We start from the raw sequence: 15148 nt of genomic DNA, 5'->3' as shown, positions 1-15148 counted from the left end.
TGGGGCTTGCTCCTACTGTGGCGGAGGGGAGAAGAAGGAGAACAGGCACGGCCCCCGAAAGCCAGTTGCTCTGAACTGGCAGCTCTCTGTCCACGTGTAATTGGCTGAAGCAAGTCACACGGCCAAGCCTGATGTCTGCAGGGTCAGGAATTCTATTCCTCCTCCTAGAGGCACTGCAGTCACATGGCAATGGCCATGGATGTGTAATCTGCTTACAGGGAGAGTGGGGACCAATTTGGAACAGTAACAGAACCCGCTACACTTAGTCATTCTAAGTCACATTTAACACAAAAACAAAAACAAAAACAAACCTCCCAAGAAACAAAAATTCCTCAGAAATACAGTGCTGTGCATTTCATCTTGCAGTGTCTGCGGGCCCTACCCCTCTCCCCTTTCCTTTTCCCTGGCTTTGTTCGGAGCCAGATTTGTTCCCACTGTGACTGTATGCCTCTGGATGCATAAAGGTGCAGCTGACGGCTGAGGTTCCGTGGATTATAGGCCCCAGGAAAAAAGAAATCCATCTCCCTTGCCTCTTGGCATTGACCGATCTCCGAATCCAGAACAGTGAAAGCCTGTTGGGCTAGGCAGAGTGTCATGAGTCCCCCTTGGGCTGGGTCATCCCCAGCAGAGTGAACTCTGTCAGTCTTTCCAGTTTGATCTGACTGCACAATAAATGTCTGCAAGCCCTGGACCATCTTAGGTGCTTCTGTCCCTGGTGACCTGGGGCCTTAGAGTCAGCCCAGCCTCTTTGATGTGCTGGACCACCAGGCCTGGTCCAGCAAGGGGGTGGTAGGCAGATGAGGTGAGGTCTTGGTCTGGCAGTTCTGAGATTGCCCATGGTAGTCTGGTACTAGGATGACTCAGATTCAATCTGGGTTTAATTTTTTGTCTTTTTAATGAGCAACAGTAATCATTTATTGGAGACAACAGATGGGAACATGTGGTACATACTTAGACATTTGCATCTTATTGTTTGGTCTTTTTTTGTTGAAGAAGAAATAGTCTGTGTCTGCAGACACATTACCTTTTGAATGTGCTGTTAGATCTTACTTGGGTGACTAGTTTTTTGGGGGAGGAGTAATCACGGTATGAAAGAACCATGAAAGTAAGGCCACCGATTGTGCATTTGTGTCACACCCCCCCCCCATTGTCCCTCAGCAACTAGTGAGGCAGGTTTTAAAACTGAATTATTAAAGATTAAACATGAAAGGAATGGAGTGTTTGAAAGAGTTGGAAATGAGTTAGTAATAAATGGAAGCTCTGTGCTCTGTCCAAATATTGGTCTGGGATTTGGGAGAACTAGTTCCTATTTTCACATTTTTGAAACTCTCTGGATGATTTTCAGAGCCCTCTTTTGGGGGGTGCTTTTTCCATGGGACTGTTCATATTCGTAGCTTTCAGTATGTTCAGTGGATGATCAAGCCTAGTTATTTCTTCTGACGTGTCCCATGTGTATTTCTCGCTGCAGTAGTTGGGGTCTTTCAGCTGAAAGTGCCAGGAACGCAAACTAAATGAACCAGGAGATAAATGTATTAGAAAGACTCTGGGGTGTCTTGAAGAACTCAGGGACAGGAAGCTGCGGGGGTTCAAATATTAGTACTCTTCCCGTCGCCGCATCTCCTGTTGCTGTCCCTGTGTGTGTCCCCTTCAGGTTCTCGCTCTCTCACTGCAGACCAGCTGTGTCTGCTTCTCTGGTCTGCATGGTTAGAAACGTGGCCTCAACACGTCCCTGATTTTACAGCATCAGTCATTAGAGAAAGACTGGTGTGACATTCTTAGTCCCGAATCCAAAATATCCCATCAGGCACCCACTTGAGACCAGTTAACTGTGGTCAGGGGATCAGGAGACGGTGATTGGCCCAGCTCGAGCCCCTGTATGTATCTTCCCTGCCTCCCCCGCCCCCCAAAACAATCATATATATATAATTTGTGATGTTATATGCCATATAAAAATATGGCAGCAGCCCATGTTCCCAAATGGCTGGAATGGAGGTTAGTATAATTCTCCAAGGAAAAGGTGCTATTTCTAGAATAAATGAGGAGTGGGGTTCTGGACAGAGAAAAGAGTGACTATTCTCTTCCGCTCCTCCCCATCCCAGTGAGGCTGGAGATTAGAAACTTTTACCTTCATCATAATGGTTTGCTCATTGGCCTCCTTTTCTCATGTCTCACACCAGTTCAGTCCATCTTACATATTGCTGCCTCTGATTATTCCCCAGTGGGAATGCGATCCTGTCATCTGCCAGCAAGCTAAATCACAGGCTTCTTAATGAAGCACATGAAGTCTTCCACGAGCTGGCCTCAGCCTGCTCCCCCAGGTCTTCCTCTCTTTCTTCCCTTCCCACTGCCGTTTACACCTTATCTGTTGCTTGCTAGCTTCACATTTTACCTGGAATGCCTTTCCTACTTGTCTTCTGAATAATTGTTTTTCAGAATTCAGCTCAAGCTCCCTTAGAAACATTTCCTGAACCTCACCCTCCCCTCCCCAGCCCTGCATTGTAATTATTCCATCTTTGTATTCCTGCCAGACCCTGTACCGTCAGCTCTCTGTATCTGCGGGTCCCACAACCAGAACTTCAACCAACTGCAGTTCGAAATTTTCAGGGGAAAAAAAAATTCCAGGAAGTTCCAAAAGGCAAAACTTGAATGTGCCACACTACAGCAACTGTTTACATTGTATTAGATTTTATAAGTAATCTAGAGATGATTTAAAGTATACAGGAGGATGCATAGAGGTTATATGCAAACACTATCCCGTTTAGTGTAAGGGCCTTGAGCATCCTTGGATTTTGGTATCCTTGGGAGTCCTAGAACCAGTCCCCCAGGGATCTTGAGAGAGACCCAGACTGATTTCTACATATCGTGCTCTTGCCTTTTCTTGGTTACTTCCCTCTAAGAGAATGTGAGAACCTTATAACTGGAAGACTCTTATTTCTGTCCTAACTAGCTCATAATGGTTCAGTAAATGCCTATTAAATGAATGCAAAGATAAAATTAATTCTTTGAAGAGACACTGCTCCATGTGCCCTTAGAAATGCGAGCTGTGCTGCAGCACAGTACTTCCCTACGGCAGATTGTGGAGCCCCTGGGATCAGGAACCATGCCTCATTGCTTGTAGATGTGGGACAGATGCTGTCAGCTTGCTCTGAATCTTTAAGATGCTTTGACTTCTTCACAGTCAAGCAATATTGACATTGTCTGATATGCATATATAGGCATCTGTAAAGGACATGATTGATTACCTTGCAAAAAGACAGCAGTCACTTGACAGCTTTTTAAATGTATAGTTGGCGTCTGTCAATAGAACTCATCAGTATGAGGATGATCACTCTTGCGCTCCTTCTTCGGTGCCCAGGAGCAGATATGCTCAAATCCAGGCTGGAGTTAGTGCTGGCCGGGCTGCTTTTGCAAATTGCAGTGGTGGAGACAGTTCCGGTCATCGCATAGGCTTTCCCTTCAATTTCTGTCCAGCTTCTCCCAGATGAATGAGGCTTAACTCTTCCTTTTTATGATGTTTCACATCTCTGATATTAAGAGAGAGAGACAAAGGAGTGGAAAATGTTGAAACTTGGCATTGGAAGGAAAATTTCACCATGACATGAAATACAGTACTTCAATTTTTTGGTCTGATTCAATTCTCATAACACAGTGTGGTAACATGTGAACAAATTTGGTGCATGTCTTTCATATTAATTGTACTCTTTCAAATTGACAAAGTTAAAAAGTAATCACCAACAGGACATTGGCCAGCCAGTGTTTATAAAACTGGAGAAATAGAGGTTTGTGGAGAGACCTCAGGCTCGGTTTGCAAAGTCGATAGTGGCCAGAACAGGCTGTTAATAGCAGCTGGGTCTGCAGATGTGAACAGTGGATTAATTGTACCAAGAGGGGAGGCTGACAGTATATAGAATGAGTGCAGAGAGACATACTCCTCCGTGCAAAGCAAAGCAAGCCCACACAGTGGATGTTTTTCCCCAAAGAGAAGCCCTTATGATTCTGGATTTGGGGGCTAGGAAGTACGCAGTACGTTTTGCATTGATCCCTTTGCCACAGAACTCAGTGAACTGCAGCAGAACTTCTCATATGAACCTTCTTTTTTGCGTTTTCACTTTTCTCTCTTTATTTGATTCAGCAAATACCGGGTACCTATCTACTGTGTCTATGCCTGAAAGGATTAAAGAAATGAATTAGCACAGGTCCTGACTCAGGAGACATCCCAGCTTGATGAGCATGTAAAACACTTAGGTTGGTGCCTGGCACATCGTAAATGCTCCGTGAGTGACAGCTGCACTGTTAACTGTGGGGAGGAGCCCATCAGTGGATCCTGTTAATACCGCCAACAGTGGCTGCCGTATACTGAGTTACCACTGTGCACCAAGCATTGTAGGGGTAGACATTTTGCTTAAACTCCCACAACCCTAATTTAATGTAAAATGTGCGGTTATTTAGGTAGAGTGTGTGTTCAAGAGGTTGAGCTATTGACTAAGGCATCACAGAAGAGAGAAGTCAAGGAAACACTGGAGGAGGTGACATTCAGGCAGGTCTGGGAAATGAATTGTAGCTCACTGAGGTGCAGAGAGGCAGAGGGGTGCCTTACACTTCTACACTTTTTCTTCCTTTTGCCCCTGGACTTCCCACTGCTTAAAACACCCAGGGGATTTCTTGGTCATTGGTGGCAACTCTCAGAGCTGAAGAGATGGCTGGCTGACTCTTGACATAATATATAGGCGGATAGGGGAGCTTGTTTCTGTTTTGGGGGAAAAGGGGGGGATTCAATAAACAGATAAATAATGTCCATAGGGTGACACCAGTCTTGTCACTTCCACAATTGAGTGTCACCTCCTCCACTGCAGCACTGCTGAAGGAGGCCCACTGACCAGTGTGCACTGTTTTAAACAGTATTGTGTGTGACAGCACAGATTTACAAGGCCATGTGATTGAAGAGTAATTCACCATGAAGTTGCTTTAACAAGTGAATTCTCTATATATGTGTATATGCATGACTGGGGCCTTGTACTGTATACCAGAAATTGACACATTGTAACTGACTGTACTTCAATTTAAAAAAAAGTAAATTCTGAGAGTATTTTTGTTTGGTGGAATTATGAGCAATAAGAACATTAGGAAAACCAAGGTCTTGCCCTCTCAGAATTCACAATGTGGAAGAACAAGGGTAATCTCTCTCATACACACACTCACACAGTCTGGTACCACAGGGATGAAATTCAGAGTAAGAAGTGGTGTCCTTCAGAAAGGTTTCATAAGGGAGTGACATCTGAGATGACACTGAATAGTTTAATAAGGAGAAATCTGAAAGAGAGTAGGCTTTGACTCACAGCAAAAAATCTGATGTGTATGTTCGGAAATATTTCTTTGCATGAAATTAAATTTCCTGGAGAGAAGTATTGGGTTAATCACTTTCTGCCTGGAGAGGGATTGAAAGATATTAAAAATGATTTTGGAAAAATGTGTTTGTTTGTTTGTCTGTTTTTCAAATAACGACAGTTTTATATTTTCTTTTCCAATTCTTTTTTTTTTACATTTTTTTATTGAGTAATAGTCATTTTACAATGTTGTGTCAAATTCCAGTGTAGAGCACAATTTTTCAGTTATACATGAACATATATATATTCATTGTCACATTTTTTTTTCGCTATGAGCTACCACAAGATCTTGTATATATTTCCCTGTGCTATACAGTATAATCTTATTTATCTATTCTGCATTTTAAAATCTCAGTCTGTCCCTTCTCACCCCCCGCCCCCTTGGCAACCACAAGTTTGTATTCTATGTCTATGAGTCTGCTTCTGTTTTGTATGTATGTATGTATGTATGTATGTATGTATGTATGTATGTATGTATGTGTGTATTTATTTATTTATTTATTTATTTATTTATTTATTTATTTATTTATTTATTTATTTAGATTCCTCACATAAGTGATCTCATATGGTATTTTTCTTTCTTTTTCTGGCTTACTTCACTTAGAATGACATTTTCCAGGAACATCCATGTTGCTGCAAATGGTGTTATGTTGTCAGTTTTTGTGGCTGAATAGTATTCCACCGTATAAATATACCACATCTTCTTTATTCAGTCATCTGTTGATGGACATTTAAGCTGTTTCCATGTCTTGGCTATTGTAAATAGTGCTGCTATGAACACTGGGGTGCAGGTGTCATTTTGAAGTAGGGTTCCTTCTGGATATATGCCCAGGAGCGGGATTCCTGGGTCATATGGTAAGTCTATTCCTAGTCTTTTAAGGAATCTCCATACTGTTTTCCACAGTAGCTTTCCTTGCTTCCCTCTTCCACTCTTAATGATTTAGATGTCTTCTTTTACAATTTTGTGTTTATTCTTTTTGTAATTCATGGCAGTTATCTCCTTTCCAGTTATAAGTTTTTCATTGTTGTAGCATCCTGCTTCTTTTCTATTTAGAGTAGACCTGTCAATATTTCTTTTAGCATGGGTTTAGTGTTGCTAAACTCTTTTAGTTTTTGCTTGTCTGTGAAGTTCTTTATCTCTCCTTCTATTCTAAAGGATAGCCTTGCTGGATAGAGTATCCTAGGCTGCATCTTTTTCTCATTCAGGACGTTGAATATATCTTGCCACTCCCTTCTGGCCTGTAGTGTTTGTGTAGAGAAATCAGCTGAGAGCCTTATGGGGGGGTTCCCTTATAACTCACTCTTTGCTTTTCTCTTGCTGCCTTTAGGATCATTTCTTTATCCTTGACTCTGGCCATCTTGATTATGGTATGTCTTGGTATGGGTCTGTTTGGGTTCTTCCTGTTTGGGACCCTCTGAGCCTCCTGTACTTGGATATCTGATTCCTTTAGGTTTGGGAAGTTTTCAGTCATGTTTTCTTCCAATACCTTTTCAATCCCTTTTGTTCTTTCTTCTCCTTTTGGAATCCCTGTTATGCATAGGTTGGCACGTTTTATATTATCCCATAGGTCCCTTATATTGTTTTTATTATTTTTTATTTGTTTTTCTCTCAGCTGTTCTGATTGGGTGCTTTCTGTTGTCCTGTCTTCTAGGTCATTTATTCGTTCCTCTGCATTATCTAGCCTGCCTTGTACAGCCTTTAGGTCAGCTCTCACCTCAGCAAATGAGTTTACTAATTCTACTTGGTTCTTCTTTATAGCTTCTATTTCATTTTTGACATATTTTATATCTCTAAACACTATTTCTTTTAGTTCCTTCAGTACTTTGATCACTCCTTTTTTGAACTCTTGATCTAGTAGGCCATCAATGTCTATTTCCTTGATCGTGCTTTCAGGGGATTTCTCTTGATCTTTTAATTGGGAGTGGTTCCTCTGCTTCATATTGCTCATATCTCTCTGGCATTGTGGCTTAAGGAGTATCAGTTATCTAGTTCTCCTGGAGATGGTGTGCTCTTAGTGATTTTATCGAGAGGTCTTTGTGTCTTCGCCCTGTTTTGCAAACTCAGCTTGCTGTTTTCAGAGGCCCTCTGTTGGTGCCCTCATCTGTGCTGCTCCCAGTGGCTGTTAGCTAGCAGATTGCGCCCCCTCCCAACACTGGGTCAGGTGCTGAGCTCTTGTCCCGCGGGCGGGAGGGTCACTCCCCCTCCTGATGCCGCAGTCAAATGTTGTGCTCGGGCGAGGCAGGTGGGCGGATCGTGCCTCCTCCCAGCACCTTGTTCCTGCCCGGAAGGTGGGGGGCCACCTGTCCTCTCCCAGCACCAGTCCCTCTGCTGCTCTGTGCAGCTGCCCACTCCGCCTTGGGTCAGTGCTCCAAAGGCAGGCTTGAAGGTGGGCTTGGGGAAGACTGCGGAACAGCCCCACCCCTGCTCTGTACCAAATCTCAGCTTCTTGTTTGTCTCGGCGGCGTGAGTTCTCTGAGGTGCCAGGGCAGAAAGATCCTATCTGCCTCGGGCTATAATCAAGTCTCAGTCCTGTCTAGGACATTGGGGAGCCCTCGGGTGCAGATTCAGGTCTTGGCCCTGCCCCCACCAGGGCTCTGTGCATAGGAGGAGACAGTGGCTGTGGCTGTGCCCCGCCTCTCTTCTCGGGAGAAGCGCCAGTAATGGCGGCGCAGGTCTGAGGAGACAAAGGCTATGGTACCCCTCCCCCCAGGGCACACCAGCCGTGTTGTTTTGCTTTTTTTGCAATTTATGGGGAACCGAGGTTGTTCTGCTCCGTATCCCCTCCCAGCCACGGCACCCAGCCCCCTGCAGTCCCCTGGGGCTGCCTCAGTGCAGCCGCCCCAGTCTTCCGCCCGGCTTGGGCAGCCTGTCCCGGCCCCAGCTGCCAGCTCGCGTCTTGGGCTGGGCATCACGGGGACCCTTTGTGCCTGTTTAACTCAGTTCTGTCAGTCAGGGGGTGCTTGGGGCAGATCTGAGCCTCGGAGGCTCCCCCTCTGACCTGTTGACCTCTCCGTTGGAGAGGGGAGACCCAGCGAACGAGCGCCAGTCCTCCTTTGCTGCTCCCTCCCCCCAGAATCGGTCCCACACTGTTTTGCTTTTTCTTCTTCCTTTTTTCCTTTTCTCCTACCAGATTTTTGGCATCTTTGTCTTTTGAAGAGGGCGATGTTCTGTCAGAGTTCAGCAGGTGCTCTGGTTGGCTGAGTGGGTCCATAGATGTGAGTTTTGTTGTATTTGTGGTTGAAGGTGAGCTACAAGCGTCCTTCTACTCCGCCATCTTGCTTCTCTACCCTCAAAAAAATGTGGTTTTTAATTTTCAAGAATAATTGTTTTATGTTTTATCTTTGTAACTGGACAGTTAGCAACTAGAAGACAAAAAACATGCCTGATGTGTAGTTGAGTTCCCTATAATACCTAAAACTGAGAAGAGTGGCAGCCAGGTATTTGTTGATTACTTTCTGGATTAAACATTTTATCCAAACATACAAGTAGAACGAATGAGTGAAGGGTACAGAGGTCATGCAGTTGAAAGTATCTTTACATTTGGTTTTTATGGATCAGGGGCAGTGATGCCTTCTTGTTCTTCAAGGAACTTGGGAGATGCTTTCTCCTTTCCTCCCTCCCTCTCTTTCTTTCTTTCATTTTTTAAAATTGCAAATTGAATTTTGCTGAAATACCAATGAGATGGGACTTTTGGATAAGAGTGGACTTTGACTCTGCTGCATTCTACTGCTAAGTCCTGGGACTCCTTTGCCTCAGAGTATATATCACCCAGCACATGTGCCTTATTAAAACCAGCTTGTAGTAACTTTACTGGATGTTCAGTGGTTCACGAGGATGCAAAGCTAACATTTTTAAGTACTGAAGGTGGAGCAGACGTGTACAGCAAGCTGCAGGGAATTAAATGCTGGTCTGAGTTTTATAAGTTGGAAACTAAGAAGGAGGAGTGGGATTCTGAGAAGGTGGAGTCACATTCTATTGAGAACGATGAAGACAATGGCTTTCAGATTTTAAAGACAGTTGGGAAGCATCTGTACCTTTGGCTCTTTTTTTGTTGAAGGCTCTCGGAAGGTGTGGATGGCTTTACAAAAAATGTCCTTACAGTGTTGACTGTCATTGATGAAATATGATGTTATACTTGGTTTCCAAATTTGATATATTTTTCACTCAGTTGTGTACATTAAGTTCCCTGTTTCCTACTCTCTAGTTAAGATACTAATGTCCTAGTGACTTCATAATGAATAGGTGAAATAAGCATTTAGGAATTCTAATGAAATGAGTTAGAAATCTTAAATAATATATTTCTCTAGTCTAAAGTGTTAGTTTTGGGGAAAAAAGACTTTATTTGAAGTAGTTAGATTTCAAGGAATAACTCTCAAGAAAATGGTTTTGTTACCTCTTTTGAAATGTCAATGGATTTTGTATTAGACAATCAAAACTACTGTAATACCTAAGAAAATCATGTCCCCTTTTGTTACAAACCTTTTGTGATTAAATTAAAATTAATTTGGGGGGGGGCAATGAAAAGAAATAGTTTGTGAACACTAGTGTATTTATAGTACTAACAAGGTTGCAAGGGAAATGATCCGGCTACCTAAGACAAATTATTTTAAACATCTTTAAAACTGTTTTAGTAACAGTCATAACAAGTAGTTATTCTAGCAACAAATAAACAGTTGTTCTAACTTCTGTACAAACTACAAATTATGCTTTATATGGCCATACTTGTTTATCCACACGAGCCATGGAACAGTGGTGCAGAGAGGACTTATCTAGTGACCAAATCTGTATTTGACCGTTGAAGGAAACATAGTCCCCAAAAACGTGCATCTGAAAGTAACGAAACATCTAAAAATCTGTCTTGCAGTTTGAACTTCTGCTTTTCCATAAATTTCTCACATCCATTCCATGTTCTTGTCTGCATTCCATCTCCTCCTGGTATTATGTCTGCTTACTGAAAACATATTACATACAGTGGCCGCTCTGTTTGAGGTGCTGACCCAGGCACTATGAGGTGCGTAAGACAAAGTTCTTGCCCCCAAGAGGTTCACCTTTGGACTGAAGGTGAGACCCACGCTAGAAGAACTAAGGCATAAAGTAGGACCACATGTGAACTAGCACCACCAGAGCTACAGAGTGCTGGAGAATTTCATAGAAGGGGGTGATCACTGGCATTAAAGAAAAAAAAATGAGAAGAGTCTTTCTATTCAGTTGCTTTGAGTTTTTAGGGAAATCCCTCAGATTTCTGGGCTTCAACTTTCCTACTGATAAATGTTGAGTAAAAAAATAACCTATACTCCATGACTGATGTGAAGGATGACCACTCAAAAATGCTTGTGATCAAAGGTTTTGAAATTCGAGACATGATTCGGTTCAGGGAGAGGCCAGTATTTGGCAAGCAGAGAACACTTGTGTCTGCCAGTACCATCAGGACTTTCTCTTCTCTGCAGGATTTTAAGATTTGTCTAAATTTGAGGTGGGCGGGAGGCAGCAAATGCCTAAAATGAAAATGTCTTCCTTTTAATGTGCAAAAACAATTTTAAACTATTAACGATTTGTTAGAAAGGAAAGTTGGCACAGAATTTGGAGTGATTATTAATGAGAGGTAGAGCCTCATTTTGGGAGTGGATTTCATTTTATTTCAAGTAACATTACTGTGAATGTAAATCTCTAGCTTTCTAGCCTTGAATGCAAAATAGCAAACTGTCAAAAATAAGTTTCAGCTAGGTATGCAACATTAACATACAGGAAATAAATTATTATTTTACCATATATGGCAACTACGAAGAGGAATTCATTGCAACTCTAGAGGAAAACAGTGAAGATACTTAAAAATTGGAAAGTGGCCTCTGTTAGCCATTTGAAGTAAGGAGAGTTGACTTAGGTCAAAAAGAAAGGAAAATGTCCTGAGAAAGAAGGAAAAGTGTTACAAGATGCCGTTAAAACGAGGTTGTGGAGTCTCCTTTTCTGGAAATGTTTAAAAACAAGAGAGATCTTCATCTCTCAGGATGTTGAAGTGTTGAAGTGTTGAAGTCCAGTCCTGCCTTGAGGCAGGAAGATTAACTGGATTTCGCCCATGTGGTCTCTCAAGCCAGTGGAAGAGCCCTCTAATGCAGTAAACATTTCACACTCTGTTGGCTGAAACTATTGTTTCATAGCTGTTTGTTTTAAGCTTGGTTATTATAAGACCAGAGGGAATGTTTGTATAGGTAACAAAATTGAATTTGGATTTGAGGTTGATGCTGTAAATTGTATGTGTACCTGAGTCAGTGTTAAAAGCATTAAAGTGTGTGTAGTCCTGAAACTATTCAGAGCATAACTCAGTCTTTTGATGATGTGGAAAGTACCTGCTTTCTTGCAAGGTCTTAATGCCAATCATCATTTAATACGTAATTATAAAGCAACTGTTGTGGACACTGCAGGATACAAATATAAATTACGTTGGTTCCTGCTTTCAAGGATCTTAATCTCCCAGTAGAGATAAAACATATGCTCAGATCATATACATGATAAGTGCAAAATAAAATAATTGGGATGGGAGTCATAAAAACAAGATTAAACAGTACTGCGAAAACTCAAAAAAAAAAAAAGGGAAAGCTAATCCCTTTGGATTTAACCAAGGAATGCTTCCTGGAAGAAAAATATGTTGAACTGGGCCGAAAGGAATATGAAGCATTTTGACGGGTGGAAATGAAGAAAATGACAGGAGTGGAATTATACCTACTAATTCCAAGGTACGGACAAGTTTAGCTGAAGCATAAGGAAGGTGGGGGGCGTAGGCTGGAAAGGTCTCCTATGGCCAGTCTCAAATGGCAGGTCAGAGCGCTTGGGTTCTGATTGCTCAGGGCTTAAGGGCTCTTGGAAAAGACTGAGCATGAGAGAGTCCCTGTCCATGGGAGGACTCTGATTTACTGCTAGGATCACAAGGGGGGACAGGCTGTCACAAGGAGACCAGGAAAGTGGCTACTGAGTCACCTGACCCAATTTTCTCAGTTAGGGATGTGCTGAGAAACACTAGCGTGTGTTAAGACAAGGCATGCCAATAGGTATTACTTAAGAAAGGGTCTCCTCGTCCCTACAGTCTAGGTGAAAGGAAGTGCTCCGTGTGGCTGGGGAGGAGGCACCCAGGTGCAGCCTGTCAGTAGGCCCTTCTCCCTGCCATGTCGCTTAGTTGGAAGAAATCAGTATTGTACCCTGGGATCATTTGATTGGTTCCAGTCAGAATCTTAGTTATCAGGTTCAATGTTCTGTGTTCAGCAAGAAGAGACAGAATGTTCCATGGTTTCCAAGTATACTCTGGACCATGTCAGCCTTCTCCTGATCCTATTAATGACCCAACTGCACGGAACAGTGTGGGATGAACTCTTCTGAGAAGGGGAGAGTGTTTGTGTATTTGTTTGTTTTGTCCTGTCTTTTTGCTGGATCCTGAACTGGCCTAGACCTCCTGCCTCTCCCCTAGACTTGACTTTCCTTTCATTGGAAAACTTCATTAAGCATCTAGAGCCCTCTTCAGGGGCCAATTTCCCCTGCAGACTGCATACCAGAACAGAAGCCTGTCCTCGGTATTGTGGCCACTGTAGAAAAAAAAAGTCATCTATATAAATGACATTTTACTTAATCCTTTTCCTTTTCTCACTTCCCTGCTTTTTCTCACTTCCCTGCCATTAACCAATAAAGAATTGGGAGATAGAAACAAACCAAAAAGAAAAAAAGAAAGAAAGAAGGGATCTCCACACCAAAATTAATTGGAGAAATAAAAAGTTTACACAATTTAAATGGGTTGATTTGCAGGAGGACTATGTAGAGCCTTTAATATTGAGAATTGCATGGAAAATCTTAAATGGGGTAAAATATCTACCCTTTCCAACATGATTTAATCTTTATTTCACGGACTATCTCATGAAACTGCTGTTCTCTGGAGCACACTTTGGGGAAGTTGCTCTGTGCGTTTCCTAGTGATGGCCGGAACATGAGTGGTGGTCACTGGCCTGGAAAACAGTGATTGGATGAGTGTCCTTACGGGGCAGCACCAGCCATTCCTAGTACGTAGCAGGCATTCAGTAACTAGACAGAAAACTAATGCATGCAAGAGTGAATTACTAATTGATTAACAATACTTGGCCCAGGATGGGCATCCCAAGATTTCCGGGAATGTGGGGAGTTTTGACAAAGTTTCAGCTATGCTAGAATGGTAGTATCATGGAAAGTTAGAAGAAACTGGTTTAACGTTGATCACTTGAGTATTTCTTGCAAAGCCATGGAAGATCCAGCTAGAGGGTTTCAGCAGGTGCTGGAACTGTGGACTTGGGTGAGAAGTCATTGTTTTTTCCTCAAGAAATGTATCGTTTAAAAAATTTTGGCTAAGATGTCTCCTTGTTTGAATTCTGGGTAAGTAGCAATTTTCATATGCAACTTACTCTAATACAAGAAGATAACCATCAATTTAGTCTGAAAGAAACTTCAGGGTTAACAAAGCATCAGACCTATGGTATTTTTTGTTTTTGTTTTTGTTTTTCAGTCAGACAATAGCAGGCATCCCCATTTTCATCAGTGAATTTTTTTTCAGTCTGATTTGCTCATGGAAGTTAATTAATTTTTAAGTTTAATATTTTGTTCTTTCATTCAGGTATTTGCATTTGATTATTGCTTTTGGTCCATGGATGAATCTAACACTACAAAATATGCTGGTAAGTTGGCGTTCTCTCTGCACGTGACGGTTGGGACTCTGGCCTCTTCTTCCATTACGTCTGTTTCCTTTAATTATTCTGGAGTTCTGTTTTTCCCATAAAAATTTGCACTCATCCTTTCCAATTCTAGCACGTGGGCTTTGCAGTCAATAAGATTTGACTTCAGCATCCGGCTCAGCCACTTGCTGAGAAGCCATGGGCAGGTCTTTTTTTTGCAAACTCATTAGGCTTCAGGTTCTTCCTTGTAAAGGGGGTATTCAGTGTCGTCGAAGGTGTTCGAAGGATAAGAGAGAATGGGGAACCACTTCAAGCCATAAATGGAAGCTGTTGTGGTCACCAGGTGAAGAGGTTTAACGTGCCAGGCCTTTCCCTGCCACTGACTTTCAGAGAATGCGCTGCTCCAGTTATACAAGCAAAGCACGGACAGTGTCGGTGTCTAGGACCCCTCACCTCTTGAGTGTTCTAAAGCAGTCAGTGTGATATGGGCTAAAACTGTACATTCCTCAGGGAAACATTGCCCCCTGGCCTCACATTTTGCTGTTGTTCCTCCCTTGAGGCATTTTATTGCTGTTCCGTTGAATACAAATGACTGCTTACTTTATTATTTGTGATCGCAGAGGAATCTTAACCTTTCCTAGGAGTTACTACATTAGCTCAAGCGGGAAGCATTTGTTTTAGTGGAGGAGGTCTTTCATTTCTTCCTTTCTGATCGTGTCCCACTTTTCTTAGATAATATAGTCTTAACAGGGCTGTTTTCTCCTTATTTCTACTTATAAGAATATGAGCTGAATGACTTTCTCATTTACTTAGAAAAAGAAAGAAAAAAAAGCGAGGGGATGATGGAGAGGATGTAGGTCTTAAAAAGATTAGAAGGCAAAGCAAGCAAGTTACTTGCTTGTAGGAAATTTTATTTATTGGTAGCCCTTTCCTTGCCACGTAAAGCAAATTTGTTGAGAACGTACTTGGTAAATAATAAGGCTTTCTTCAATAGTTAATAGTCTTGAACAAAGAAAATTCCTTCTGTTTCTCATGTTGGGTAAATTAGCCTTTCTTTCCAAACATTATTTCAGCAACTTCAA

General features: G+C 42.2%; 1 protein-coding gene across 1 annotated transcript in view; it reads left to right on the top strand.

The window, feature by feature from the left end:
- KIF13A (kinesin family member 13A) overlaps nt 1–15148 on the top strand; it is a 172533-nt gene that overhangs the window by 74462 nt on the left and 82923 nt on the right. The window contains 1 exon segment of the mRNA XM_032462545.1: nt 14009–14069. Coding sequence (XP_032318436.1) covers nt 14009–14069 — 61 coding nt within the window.

The sequence above is a fragment of the Camelus ferus genome, chromosome 20, assembly GCF_009834535.1.
Source record: "Camelus ferus isolate YT-003-E chromosome 20, BCGSAC_Cfer_1.0, whole genome shotgun sequence".
Lineage (NCBI taxonomy): Eukaryota > Metazoa > Chordata > Mammalia > Artiodactyla > Camelidae > Camelus > Camelus ferus.
Note: the sequence above shows the minus strand (reverse complement) of the source record. Positions and strands in the feature narration are given on the sequence as shown.